General features: G+C 36.4%; 1 protein-coding gene across 1 annotated transcript in view; it reads left to right on the forward strand.

Annotated features, from left to right (window-relative positions):
* COL11A1 (collagen type XI alpha 1 chain) overlaps positions 1 to 15,501 on the forward strand; it is a 297,225-nt gene that overhangs the window by 107,513 nt on the left and 174,211 nt on the right. The window contains exons 7-9 of the mRNA XM_070941067.1: positions 8,467 to 8,601; positions 9,237 to 9,341; positions 13,246 to 13,500. Of these exons, the coding sequence (XP_070797168.1) occupies positions 8,467 to 8,601; positions 9,237 to 9,341; positions 13,246 to 13,500 (495 nt within the window). The remainder of the gene's footprint in view (positions 1 to 8,466; positions 8,602 to 9,236; positions 9,342 to 13,245; positions 13,501 to 15,501) is intronic.

Genomic DNA, 15,501 nt, shown 5'->3' on the forward strand with positions numbered 1-15,501 from the left:
ACTGAATTAATGCTGGCACAGAGCCACATAGAAATTCATCAGCCTGTTCTCCTTATCCTCCAACATTGGAGAAGGTGGTAGAGGGATACAAATACATATGAAATGTTTTCAGAAACTATTCATAAAAACAACTCAAATAGAAAAGATATATTTTTTTAAAAAAAGAATAAACTGCTTATGTCTATGCCTGATGCAATTTGTAATAATTGCGAAGAATGCCATTAAATGTAAGGAATTTAGCCTGAAAGCATTCACTTATAAAAATGCTTGGTTTGCTAAAATTTGAGGGAGTGGGTGCACATAACCAGAATAAATATTTGGAGATGGAGAATAATTTCTTAAGTATATAAGCTAAATTTGTCATAAAAATAAAGTATGCAACCTTTACTGATTAGTATCATGCCAAATAAGTATCCATGAAGAATAATATGGCATCAATAAAGGAGAATATTTGTAGTTCAGGGTTGAAATGAGGGGTGCTTGGTGCTCCCTGAGCTTGCTTATTTTCTTGCACATTTCATTACCTAAGCTAGGTAACATCTTCATATTGTTGTTGATGTTACCTAGTTTGGGTTATGAAACATTGCAGTAAATAAGCAAGCTCAGAGGGCACCAAGAGCCTCTCAATAATATGGCATGTAAGGCAATCATTAACTGAAAATGTATAAGTTAGTCTGATTTAGTTTCTGTGCTCTAATTCAAATTTCCCTATTCTGGATACCCTCCAGTCAAGTAGATTTCAACTCTGCAATCCCCAGTAATGACTATGCTGAGTAGAATTCTGAAAGTTGAAGTCCACACATCTAGAAGACATCCAGTTGGGAAACTTTATCATCATACTGGCTTCATTGGGAAAATAATTTCATACATGGCATTCCTAAAATACGGTCCAAATACTACAAAGATTCTCCAAAGCACCTGAAGGTAGGACAAGAAGCAATGGATGGGAACTTATCAAAGAGAGATCCGACCTAGAACAAAGGAGAAATTTTCTGACAGTGAGAACGATTCATTAGTGGAATGGCTTGACTGCAGAAGTTGTGGATGCTTCAACATTGGAGGTTTTTAAGAAGAGATTGGACAAACATGTATCTGAAATAATAGAGTTTACTGCTTGACCAAGGCATTGGACTAAAAGATCTCCAAGGTCTCTTTCAACTTGTTATTCTGTTCTGTTCTGCTCTCCACCTGACTCATCATGATCTTCTAGAACCAATTAACCAATTGGTTAAAAGCATTAACCAATGCTTTTCTCAGTGGAACAGTGAGAATGTGAATGATTATGAAATTTGATCAATTGGAAATAAACAGCTTATAGATCAGAAATATTGTTTTGGTTGTCTGTGAGTCAGAGAAAATCTTGGAAATCACATCGGCAATTTTTTTCTCTCTCTCTATTTTTTTCTCTAGAGAATATCTGATTAGAGATAGAAGGATTTCTCTTGCTCCCCTCCCTCATTTCCAAGCCAAACCTTTTCCCTTGACCCCATGGATATATTTGTGGCACAATCTGGTCTTTAAACTAGATTAAGTTCATTACCTAATCTATTTTCCAAAGCATCTGAAAACAGGACAATGGATGGAAACTAATCAAGGAGAGAACTAAACCTAGAAATAAGGAGGAATTTCCTGACATTGAGAACAATTAATCTGTAGAATGGCTTGCCTCCAGAAGTTGTGGTCTAGCATTGGAGGTTTTTAAGAAGAGATTGGACAGCCTCTTGTCTGAAATGGCAAAGTGTTTCCTTCTTGAGCTCAGGGTTGGATTAGAAGACCTCGAAGGTCCTTTCCTGTTATTCTGTTACTACTCTGAATAGTTATTCCAAACAATATTGTCAGAAATGGCCCCTTTCTTATTTGCTTTGTGCCTAAATAAGCGGTGAAACTAGCGCACAGAATTTTTAAAAGAAAAACTAGTGAAAGAAAACCTTTGGATAACATTAAAATGGTTTCCAAGTGAAATTTATGGTTGAGCTTATGGTATATAATTTCATCCTTAATGTAGGATGAATATATAATATATCTAGATTGTTCACTCTAGTTCTCAGGAGATAGTAGGATGTACATTAAATCAAATCATCAATAATGTGTTCAGTATTTTTGCTCCCACCCTTTCATAAACTTGGCAGTAGTTCAGGCCCATTTTTCACATTTGGCAAATGAACTGATGACGTTTCTTCTGGGCTGTACCAATTCAGTGTAGAAAGGGTAGGGTGACTTGAGTGTTCCTCTTGGCAAAGAAATAAATGTGGGGTCCTTGATGATAGTTTTTTCTGGTTGGAAAGATATTATTTTTTCCTGAAATCTACTTTTCCGTGCATATAATTATATTTATATTATTCTAGTTTTTGGTGCAGAGGATAATTCAGTTACATGAGCAGTAACAGCCATCTGAAATGGTACAAGTTCAGAAAGTAGCTATTTTCAACACCCAGACCTTATAGTATGTGTATATGACTTTATAAGGCCAATGTAATCTGTGATCAAATACAAGACTTTATGAGTCTTGGATAATGCTTCTGCTCTTTTTCTTCCTTTCCCAGGAGAAGAAAAAGAATGAAACAGCTATCCAGGAGAGGCTCCAGAAGTAATCCTCTGGCTGTCTCATAGTTTAGAAATTCCAACACAAAATGCCTGCTCAAGTTTTTCTTTTCAGCAACTGTTATCAGAGAATTATGAAGTGGAGAGTGTGTATGAGAGAGATTTTTAGAAAGGAGAACTGCCTATCTTTTTTCCAAAAAAGTAAAAGTCCACCCACCTTTAGCTTCAGAGTTCTGAAATGTTAGGTCCTCCAAACTTGTTTGAGTGTATGTTACTGCTTAAAAGGAAAGGGATTTCAAATCCCTGAAAAGAAATATATTTATTTATATATACGTATTTATTTGGAAGAAGAGCAGCAAAAATGATTAGGGGGCTAGAGGCTAAAATGTATGAAGAACAGTTACAGAATTGGTTTATCTAGTCTAATGAACAGAAAGACTACAGGGGACATGATCTGAGGAGGGTTTCAGCAGGTTCTGACCAGTTCCGGAGAACCGGTAGTAAAAATTCTGACTGGTCCCGCCCCCATCTATTCTCTGCTTCCCAAGTCCCAGCTGATCGGGAGGAAATGGGGATTTTGCAGTATCCTTCCCCTGGATTGGGGAGGGAATGGAGATTTTACAGTGTCCTTCCCCTGCCATGCCCACCAAGCCACGTCCACCAAGCCATGCCATGCACACCAAGGCACGCCCACAGAACCGGTAGTAAAAAAATTTGAAACCCACCATTGGACATGATGACACTGTTCCAATATTTGAGAAGCTTCTACAAAGATGAAGGGTCAAACTACTTTCCAAAGCACCAAAAGGCAAGATAAGAAACAATGGATTGAAACTAACCAAGGAGAGAAGCAAGTTAGAACTAAGGAGAAATTTCCTAACGGTGAGAGGAATTAACCAATTGAATGACTTGCCTTCAGAAGTTGTGGGTGCTCCATCACTGAAGGTTTTGAAAAAGAAACTGGATAACCATTTGTCTGAATAATGTCAGGTCTCCTGCTCAAATGGGACTAGAAGATCTCTGAAGTTCCTTCCAATTCTATTATTTTATATTTTATATTTCTCCATCTGAAAGAAAATATACTTTGCTGCTCTTGGCTTATCAAGCTAAGCAGATTGCTTCATCTCCATAAGCTATTTGGACCATCATGTTGAGAAAGAAGATGCCTGCAGAAAACTGCAGCTTAAAATTGAACTGATAAATATCATAAGCGGTCTCTAACCCTGTTAATACAACTTGAGCATAACTAAGTAAGAAGACAAAAGGCTTATTTTATACTGAAATATGATTGCCAGAATCACACAAAATGAATTCAGAAAATGATGTGAATAGATTCCAGGCATGAGTGAAGGCATGATATTACTCAGTGACAGATTCTTTATTTGCCTGTGAATCAGGGATGAAATTCAGCAGGTTCTGACAGGTTCTGGAGAACCGGTAGCAGAAATTTTGAGTAGTTCAGAGAACCAGCAAATACCACCTCTGGCTGGCCCCAGAGTGGGATGGGAATGGAGATTTTGCAGTATCCTTCCCCTGCCATGCCCACCAAGCCACGCCCACAGAACCGGTAGTAAAAAAATTTGAATTCCACCACTGCTGTGAATGACCAATCTTCAATTAAAAAAAATATGTAAAGATCCTACAATATCACTTCCAGTTCCAGTCAAAGGAGATGATGCTAATTATCTGGAGTAATAATTTGGTTCTGTAGAAGGTCATGTCATATGCTCAAATGATATACGTATACATTGCAACATGTATTAAACATGAGATAGGAATCCATTGCCATAACGTTTCATCATAAAGTTTGCCATAAAGTTACATATGTCAAAGCGGTATTAATTGGAACAGACCCGTGGTGTCATGGTGGATGTGAAATAATGAACTATTTACAGCACCAAAGTTGTCTCAGGAAGAAAAAGCAATTTAGCTATGATAGATGTTATATCAAGAAAATTTCTATAATGCCTAGATCATTCAAGCGCAGTAATGTTTGATCCAAATTAGCAGACTGTTGGACTGTGCATCTAGGTAGCAAAATGATCTGTCTAGAGTTTTTAGGTGAGTTGACAAAGCTAAGTGAGAGGAAAAAATGTACATTTATTATAGCACACTGGTTAACTGAATTCTTGGCTCTCTTATAAAAAAAATTATCAATGGCAGCTCATAAATTTAGGAAAAAACATGAGAGAGAAGGAAAGGTACGCTACATTTCACAAAGTCCTTATAGAACTATGTACTGAATATAATGAATAAACATATTTTTTTTTAAAAGTGATACTTTATTGAAATATTAAAGAGCATAAATATTTTTCAGCTGATGGTGCTGCAATTCTGCCTTCTAAATATCCTTTTTTGGGAGGGATGTATCTTCTTGACTCTTATGAATGAATAGCTTTTCAAAATGTGCCTCTGACAAGCCTTAAAATGAATATCAATTTACTTACTGTGTCTTTTTTGTGTGTGTTTTTAATCAGCATACTTGGCACTGTTTTATTTCATTCAGTCAATGTTTCCATTTGTTTCATGGTCTCCAAAGAACTGCTTCTAGCCCCCAATTTTATTAACCCCCAAATTGGCACAATCTGGAACAGTTGCTAATTTTGCAATCAGACAAATCCTCTCATTGTTAATAGAAATAAAATAGAATAAAATAAAATAGAAATAGAAATATTAAACTTAGGTAGTCCTTTTAAAAATGCTGACTAATTGCTCATCTGAGTGCTAGAAAGAAATAATAACTCTTTTATTGTACAGTAGCTCAGTGATAAATAAAGCCTTTGGTTTCTAATTTATAACTTACATTTTTTATAATTTATAGATTATTATTTATAGCCTCCATCTCGGGCAAGACATCCCCATTTTTAAATCAAATTCTAGGCAGCACACAAAATAAAAAAAATATTAAGTTTCCTGTATAGCTGTCATAGAAACATAACTTTTTTTTTTTTTTGCCAGATAAAATTTATGCTCCCTAGGGATAGTCTGCTCTTGAAGTATAGGCTTTTTCATGACTAGTTGGCTATATGTGGGTTGATGGTCATATTATTTACTTTAAAAACCTTCTTAGGCTAGTCTGAAATACTTAGCGAATTGCCTTAGCTAAGGGAGATACGTTGAAGAAGGTTGCTTTCATACATTAATATGTTTGATCATTAGCATCCTTAAAGATGGATTAGACAGGGATTTCAGCCTTGTCTTAAAGACATGCCACCCCTTATGTATTCATTTCCAAAAGAATTTTACACAAGGGCTGGGAATTTAAACACACATAACTTTCACCTAATTTGGTTCAAAACTGAGTTGATGTGTTGAAAACTTGTGTAATTCAACTGGGTACCTTAGAATAGCCATTAAGACATTCTCCATCTCCTTTTTCTTCTTTACCTGCTTCATAAAATAATTATACTGAATTTAATGAAGTTTTTGTTAGTGACATATTTTCATTCATTTTTGTTTGTTTGCCCACATGAGCCCATGAATGCATGTAATTGAGCTTCCTTGGCTGCCTAGTCAAAGAAAAAAGACATTGAGGTGTTACATTCCTTTATGGTCACCATCTCTTAGTCTTCTGTCAGTATAGCTTTCAGAAACTCAGCTAAAATGAGGGGGGGGAGGGCAGGAAACATATTCAGAAAAATATACAGTTTTAAGAATATATTTTTGGAATTTATAATTTGATTTTGAAACTTCTAAAACTGTGTCTTACTATTTCCTTTCTGAATTTATTTCGGATTGATTATTTTCATTTGTTGGTTTTCAAAAAAGTACACTTGGTAAAGAGTCAGTTCATTAAAGTTAATGTCTCTTTTCAAGCAGCAGTTTAAACTTCTTTAAAATTTGGAAAAATAAATTATTTTCTTGTTTGCTAGTATGTGACAAATGTACATTAAAACAAACTACATTTTTTTTAAAAAAATATGCTCATTTTCCTTTGCAAAACATTGCATCTGCTGAAATTACAAGACACTAAAGCAATACATTTCATCTTCAGATAACCTTTGTAGGTAAAAGAGTTTGGAGGCAGGTCTAAAATGTCAACATTAACTTATTGCAAAGAACATGTAATAGCTTGAGGCATAATAGATACTTCTACTATATCAGGGGAGGAAAACCCTTTCTCCTGTTATGGTCTGTTAACTGATAACATTACTTGGATGAAGTCCACATTTTGTGGATAGGTACTGTATCTTTAGATCAAACTTTGAGAGTAATAAGAGTCTAAATGACTGGGATTAAAAACATGGATTCATTCCATGTGAGACTAGATTAAATTTTCCATGTTTTGCCTTTATGCTATATCTTTGAATTATGTACAGTCCATGTCTGCTGTCATATTGCCTCCCTTTGTTACTCAGAACAGTAATGGTTTACCCTCTGAATTTTAACATCATGGCATTTTGAATCGCACAACTCAGCATGATATGGTTATAGTGTCAGTTTAGAATTTTTTCAGTTACACGTGGAGGTCAGAATAAAAGGGACAAACCCTAATGCCAGAAAACGACTCATGTCTTATTTATTTTGTATTTTTTCTCATAACTTTTTTGGGGGTCATTTTGAGTCAGTGTTGACATCAGCAGACTGCCTGGAGAAGTCTGAGCAGCTTTTTTGGCAAGATTTCAGAAGTGGCTTCCATTGTTTGCTTTCTAGAACTAAAAGTCTATGGGCGACTGGCCCATAGACATTTGGATGGTTTCATGCCTAAGGTGGAACTCAGCACTCTCTCAGTTTCTAGTCTGGTGCTTTAACCACAACACCAAACTGGCTTTCCATATAATAATAGTACTGGTTGGTGTAGTGGTTAAGGCACCAAGCTAAAAACTGGGAGATTAAGAGTTCTAGTCCCATTTTAGGAACATAGCCAACTGAGTGACCCTGGGCCAATCATTCTCTCTTAGCTCTTGGAAGCCACTTCTGAAATCTTGCCTAGAAAATTTCAGTACAACAAATAGTCCAGGCAGTACCTAGGAGTCAACACTGACTTGAAGGCATCATATAGCATTTCCAAAATCCCATTTGAAATGCTGCTAATGCTTCCAGAAACTGGTGTCCTGAATTAAATATATTGCAAAATATGGGAAACTGTGGTAAAAGATTTAGTACTGTGTTTGTAACCCAGGATTACATTTATTAATCCTTATTTTATGGCATCTAGTAAGATACAGTGCTAGTAGGATACATGACTAGTTGGGAGATTTTCTCAGCTTAATAATAACATTAAGCAAGACAAAAGCTTAGGATAAGCTTTTACAAACATTTAATATAAAGGCATTTGATGTAAAGGTCTAGGAGAACTCACTGCGGCCAACTTGCTGCAGCCAACTCTCCAGAGCCAATTTACCGCAGCTAACTCACTACAGGCCAACTCGCCATGGCCAACTCACCACAGACAGGACAACTTGCCACAGACAGGAGTTATACTAATATCGAAGGAATGGTGGAATAGAATCATTAAAGAAAGGATGCCAAATGAGGGACAAAATGAAATGTGAATGACAAAATTAAAATATTTTTAAAAATACTTTAAAAAATTAAATTGAGTTATTGATTTGTCCCACAGTTAGTTGTCCCACGGCCATGGTGAGTTTTCCCATGGTGAGTCAGCCATGGCAAATTGGCCGCAGCGAGTTGTTCCATTCCGCATCGTAACACTTACAGTAAAATGCTAATCATAAATCTTATTTTAGCAAAGAAAAAAGTCGCATTGCCCCTTTTTCATTCAATTTGTAAAGTAAAAAAATACTTTTTTAATCAGTCCCTTCTGGAAAAAAAAATCCTACTATGTTTCTGATTCCTTAATTGTGTAACTTTTATTTACAACTATAAAAGGGAAGCAGCATAAGAAAGTGCTTCCCAGGACTGCTAGTAGAGCTTCCTGCCACTAATCCACCAATGCCTGGTATTTTTCCTTTCGCAATTTAGTATGCAACCGAAGATTTAATCGAATATGACTATGACTATGGGGATCCAGATTATAAAGATTATAAAGATTATAAAGACCTTGAAACTGTAACAGAGGGACCCCCACTATACGACGAGACTGTAGCATATACTGAGGTAACAGCACGTGGTGTATATCTTGTCTGATGTCCGTCCGTCCGTCCGTCCTGTCTGTCTGATGGTTTGTCCACGTGGTGTCTTATTGTTGATCAAACTCACTCACTCTGCTTTCCTTTCCTGTTTGTCCACAAAAGCTCATTTTAATTTCAACAGCGGCAGCCAGAGCAATTGACAGGAAATCATTATTTGTCATCCTTTGCTTGTCCTGATGTCTTTCATGTCTTACTGCTCTTCCCCTGCTGTTTGTTTATGTTCTTCCATTCCATCTTTCGCCCCCTTTTTCAGAGAAAGAACAAAGCCCCAAAGAAGAAGAAGAAGACAGGGATCGCTAGCTCAAAGAACAACCCCCAAAAGTTCAAATTCAAAAAATCTGAAACACTGCCATCCAAGAAGAAGAAAAACTCTCGAGCTGCAGCCAGAGGCAAAATAGGGGTAAAAGTAGCTCAGAAATAATCAAGATCTCTCCTAGACTGAGCTTGGAAGATCTGTGATAATGACAACCAGTAGCGCTAACCCTTAGTAGATGAAAACACTCCTGGCTAATATTGTAATCTAGTTAAACAGAAATTATCCTGAAGCGTTTGCCTTTTTCCCCTGCCTGTTAACTTTGTATTTTTTTCCTTTCGCATTAGGCCAATGTTGTTGACGAATATCATGAGTATAATGTGGCTGAAGTTGACTATGGAACTGAAGCTTACCAGACTGTGATTCCTACTCAAACAACTGGACGAAATGAGGTAATGAGGTACTCTTCCGGAAGGCGCTGAAGACCTGGTTCTGCCACTGAGGTCACTGGGCCGGGGTGGGTGGGAAGTGGAGGATGATTTTGTTATATTGTACTATATTAATTTATTTGATTCTTTTTGTTAGTTTTTATTGTTTTAAATGTGGTCTTTTATTCTGTAAACTGCCTTGAGTTGTCATAGGTGAATAGGCAGCAATATAAATTAAATAAATAAAAAAATAATGAAGAATAGAGAAATATAAAGACATGATTATGTCAAAGATTTTCATCAGTAAAAAAAATAAAATATTACCATGTCATTATCAGCAAGCCAGAAAACCAGTTTGGTGTAGTGGTTAAGGCATTGATCTAGTAACCAGGAGACTGTGAATTCTAGTCTTGCCTTAGGGTTACCCTTAGGCATGAAAGCTCTTCTGGGCCAGTCATTCTTTCTTAGCCCACTCCACCTCACAGGATGGTTGTGGGGAAAACAGGACGAGGAAAGAGTATTATATACGTTTACCTCCTTGAGTTACTTCCAAAGTATTAAAGACAGGATTAAAAAAATCTAATAAATAAATAATGTCATTTAAGAGAATAGTTAAAGACTAAAGTTATGTGTGTTATATAACTGAGATCCAGTTTTGTGGTATTTCATAGTCACATTCAGTCTTGACCTGAGAAATGACTTCAAGAGATTCCCATTTTCTGTAGGAATGCAATCACAAACATTTTTGGATGTCAAGCAAAACATTCAATAATGGCTAAGCAAAGCTCAAGCATATCTAAGCATGATGTAAGACATTGCCCACAGTTTTGATTTCAGTGGCATGAAAGGAAGTATTAGGGTTTTTTTTTTTGCCCCAGTAGTCATTATAGACAAGATTTGCTCCAATGGAGACTCCTACTTAAGAGAGAAAAAAATGTGGTGAGTGAATGGTGACTGGAGTCTTGAGAATAGTCACTTGGCTATGTACAAGAGAGTCAATTTATTCACATTTATTTATTTATTGCTCCAATTTATATGCCGCCCTTTTCCGGAGACTCAGGGTGGCTTACAATGCGTTAAGCAACAGCCTTCATATTTTTGTATATACCTGCTTAGTAGGGCTTTCGCCCCCCCCCCCAAGTGGTGTTCTTTTTTATACAAAGTCAGCTTATTGCCCCCACAAACCGGGTCCTCATTTTACCTACCTCGAAAGGATGGAAGGCTGAGTCAACCTTGAGCCTGGTGAGATTTGAACTTGCAGTAATTGCAGGCAGCTGGTGTTACTTAACAGTGCTTTAGTCTGCTGCGCCACCAAGGCTTGTTTACATTACAGTCTCATTTATACCAAATATTGAGTGAGATTAAGTAGGTGTAACTATGATATCTAGATGCAGAGCACCATGAAGACAAGCATCAGGAGGTCTTCTGCTCTGCCCACCTGGTTCCTAGTTCAATATGGGCACCCGTACACATAACTTTTGTCAAGTACAGTTTCCTGGTTAGGGATATTTGTTTCTGTACCTCTAGAGTTTGCAATTCAGCTGCATTTGAAAAATACGCACTGATATCTAAATGTATCTTTCTTTAGGTTATGAATCAAAAGCTTTACTGAAAATCAGCCTTAAACTTTCTGTGGCTGATATCTGCTCATTTCTGAGTGTGCATAATCAGCTAATATTTATGAATGTGTATACAGCGATTCATAAATATTGCCCTCTGGGGGGGAAAAAAGAGATTTTAAGCAATAATTTCTAAAGTTTTTGGATTCTGCTAAAGCAGATACGTTTACTGTGGGGCTTGATTGGTCTTATTCTAAAACAAACTTCTCTGCATATTGAAGAAAATGCTATTTAACTAATGCTAGTGCTTAACAGTTTAATGCTTGGTTTCACACAGCTCTCAATCAGAACTTTCAAAGTTGCTATCTTCCATAATAGCAGCTTTTTATGTTCAATCAATATTCAAAACAATGTTTTCTTTTTTAAGGATATAAAATTGAACTTGGATAAGTTTAAGATTTTGCAAAAGAGCGCATTCAGATAAAAAGACTTAGCTTAGCTTTCATTTGTTCTGCTTTAAGTGCACATGGATACAGTATTTTAACAAAATTGTATTGCAGATTCAGAGAATAAAAGATTGGACAGGGCCCTGTAGATTATCTAGTCCAACTCCATCTAGTATGGGAATCCATTACTGCAACTTCTCTTCTATTCACCTCTAATGAAGAAGGGGCCTCTGCATTTTAGAGCAGCCTACTCCATTTTGAACAATACTTAACATTACTTTCCCCCTCCCAACTGCCAGATAAAATCTACTTCCTTGTAACTTAAATTAATCATTTATTGTCCTGTCTTCTGGAACAACTCTGCTCTATTTTCTCTAGAGGAACCTCAAATACTTGAAGACAGTCTTCCTGCAGCTTTTGCTTTTCCAGATTAAACATGCCAAGCTCCTCCAAGTGTTCCATATAAGTTTTTTCAAAACTTTATGGACCCCTTCTGACAACATTGTGCTGCCCCCATTGTGGACCACAGGTTGACAACCACTGCTTTACACTGTTGTCTCATTATCAACTGATGATCCACCAAGACAGTCTGATCCATTTTGCATATCTGTTACCCAAGATCCTTCCTCCTCACAATCCATATTCATGCCTTTAATTTTTCCTATCCTAAAAGGATCTTGTGTTTGTCATTATTAAATATAATCTTATTAGTTTTCACTCATGTTCTGGCTTTTCAAGAGTCTCCTGAATGTTCCTAAATTTTCTTTAAATCGTCCCTTCTTTTTTTTCTACTGCAAATTTGATAATACTATTTTCTAAATCCTGGCTCGCATTGTCTATATACCTCCCTGTGCTATGCTATTCAACTCTTTCTTCCAGTGTGGTATATATTTACCCATTGAGAACAATTGTTTAAAGAATATTTTTAGCTGTAAACCGCCCAGAATCACTTACCGTAGATAGTGAGATGGATGTTGCCTAAATTTGATAGATAAAAACATTAAACTGGTGTAAAGTTTGTAGGAAATCCATATTTTCCCATTTTCTGGTATAATATGGAAATTTTAACAAATCTTGCTGAAGTCAGATACAGAAGATATATCATATTTCCATGGTTTATTAAACTGATTGCTCTATCCAAAAAGGAGATCAGTTTGGTTTGGCATGACTTGTTCTTGACAAACCTATGTTGGTATCTAGTATCTATCTAGCATGCTGGTAATCTAGTATCTAGTATCAGTGTCAAGCTGATTACTCTGTTAATTATTCGAGTCTTAAGAAGAACATTTGCCTATTTCCAGTTTTTTGGCATGACACTTTTACTCCATGATTTCTCAAAGATAAAGAAAGGGACTGGGATGGCATCTGGAAACTCCTTTAAAACACTTGGCAAATCATTTTAGGATATACAAATATGACAGTTACATAGCATTAATCAATATCTCATTAGAGCTTAGTACATATTTTGAACACTGTTACTGACATTAATATGTGTGAAGCCAAGCATAAAAACTTAGAAGTAATTCTGGTAAATAAACATACACAGAGACACTACTGTAGTTATGTTCATAGGAATGGCATACCTGAAAAAATCAATTTAAAAAATTGGACTAGTGAGAATTTGTCATTAAATAATCTAACTACATCAATCCAGTCTACACAGGATTTCATTTAATATATACATAAATGATAAAGTATAAATCTTCAAAAGAATTAATTTCATTGCAGGTAACTAGGTATTTTGGAACATTCTTTTAATAACTCTGAAAAACTGGCTTCTTAGTTTCTCAGAAACAAGTTAAAAGATGTTGTTTTATTTTGCAAACCATTATATTAAAATCTGCAAAATGCTTACATTGCTTTACTAACCATAACCCACATATTCATCCTATTCCTCCAAACCTTTACTGCTTATATGAATAGCAAATTCCTGTTGAAGAAGTATTTACTGAAGACTACGTAACGGGAGAGGATTATAATTCAAAGACTAAAAATAATGAGGAAACAGATTATGGAAACAGAGGAGTAGACCACAGCGAAGCTGAAGTTGTGGTAGATGGAGATTTAGGCGAATATGATTTTTATGAATATAAAGAATATGAAGAGAAACCAACCAGTCCTACTAATGAGGAGTTTGGGCCTGGAGTTCCTGCAGAGACTGATATCACAGAAACAACCGTAAGTTGGATACTTCTGAGACAGTCTTCAAAGATGCTTAATGGCTAACAGTTTTTTTTATGGGTGTCTATATTTTCTATCATTTAACTAGAGATGGAAAATGGAAAGGGAATATTTTCAGCTAGTCCTCACTTAACAATCACAATTGAGGTCTGAATTTTGGTCAAAAGGCATTGCGGTCATTGAGTGGGTCACCATGGGTCCTGACTTGATTTCACAACTGTTTTTAAATGACAATCTCAAGGCACTGATCACAGTTATGAAGAGAATTATGTGGTTGTTAAGCAAGCCATGTGGTGCTTAAGTGAATCTCCATTCTCCAACTGGTGATTTTTGCCAAAAAAACCCAGGATAATTGTTGCAAATTGTGGTCACATTACCACAAGACACTGCAATCGATTGTAAATATTTATTTTATTTATTTATTTTATTTTATTTTATTTCCAATTTATATACCGCCCTTCTCCCTGAGGACTCAGGGCAGTGTACGGCCAGAATTAAGAACATGAAATACAAATATTAAAAAACAATTAAAATATATATAAATTTGGCCCAAAAATTAAAAATCACAAAACCAATTAAAACATTTAAAAATTTCTTCTTAAGCCAGCCCGGCTTGCTGGAAAAAGTGGGTTTTAAGGGCACGGCGGAAGGCACTGAGGTCTTGGATTCTTCTTATCTCTGGGGGCAACTGATTCCAGAGGGTAGGTGCCCCCACGGAGAAGGCCCTCCCCCTGGGGGTCACCAGCCTACATTGTTTGGCTGATGGCACCCTGAGGAGGCCCTCTCTGTGGGAGCGCACCGGTCAATGGGAGGTCGTCGGTAGCAGCAGGCGGTCTCGAAGATAGGTAGGCCCTATGCCATGGAGCGCTTTAAATATGAGCCAGTTTTCAAGCATGACAAACGTAACTTCAAGGATGGATTGTAACATTTTTGAAATCTGTTATAATTTTGAACAGTCATTAACATGAGTGGTTGTTAAGCGAGGACTACCTGTATATATTTCCATAAAAATGACTTGGCTAAAAAACTGATTTTCAAAAAAATAACCTAATATGAACATACAACTCTGAATTTGGGAGGTCTCATCCACTTCACATTGCCTGTGATCATCATCTTCCCAGCTGGCTTCCCACAAACAAAGTCAGTGGGAAAGCTAGATTCGCTTAATGACTGCATGAGTCACTTAACAATGGCAATGATTTGCTTAACTGTGACAAAAAAGGTCATAAAATGGAGCGCAATTCACTTAGCAACTGCCTTACTTATCGATGGAAACATTGAGCTCAATTGTGCCCGTAAGGTGAGGATTACTTGTAAATAAGTAAGACTGTAAATAAGTGGATTTCTGCTCCTGCATGCACAAATGGCTGAATATACAATTTGTATTTACAAGCCATTTGTGTTTATGATTGCTTAATTCCCACAACTAAAACTTAACAAACTTAAGACTGTGCGTGTACGCTCGCGCGCGCGCACTCACACACACACACATATAAAAAAACCCAGCCTGCCACAATCTTTTTTGAATCTATAGAACAGCAAATGTTAGTAGTCACAAAGTGAAAATCACAGATTTAACTTTTAGAAAAGTAGTTTTCAGGATTCTTTTTTAAGGAGAAAACGTTATCATAAGAGGCCTTTGTAGTATAGACTGCACTCCACTGTTAATATTAATATGAAGGAAATAAGCAAACAGATACTATATAGAAAGGGACCGCATTCAGTGGATGTTTACATCAGAGCTGTTGATTTGGATGGATTCTGCTAAACTATTTTGTTTATCACTTTGTTAATATGGGGAACTACTTTGTTGATCAACAGTAAATCACATACTTTATATGCTCTGTCCCAGGCAACTCCAGATAGGATTGAGTTTCTGTCAGTGCAGTTAAGGCTGGGTAGAAGCTTGTATAGATATAAAGCAGTATATTAATCTCCCATGGAATTTAGGAACTCACTTGCAGATTTTGAACAGATCAAAGCATTCAGACTTATGGC

Source organism: Pituophis catenifer, unplaced genomic scaffold, assembly GCF_029215685.1.
Source record: "Pituophis catenifer annectens isolate HBS135680 unplaced genomic scaffold, rPitCat1.0.hap2 SCAF_3, whole genome shotgun sequence".
In the NCBI taxonomy this organism is placed as follows: domain Eukaryota; kingdom Metazoa; phylum Chordata; class Lepidosauria; order Squamata; family Colubridae; genus Pituophis; species Pituophis catenifer.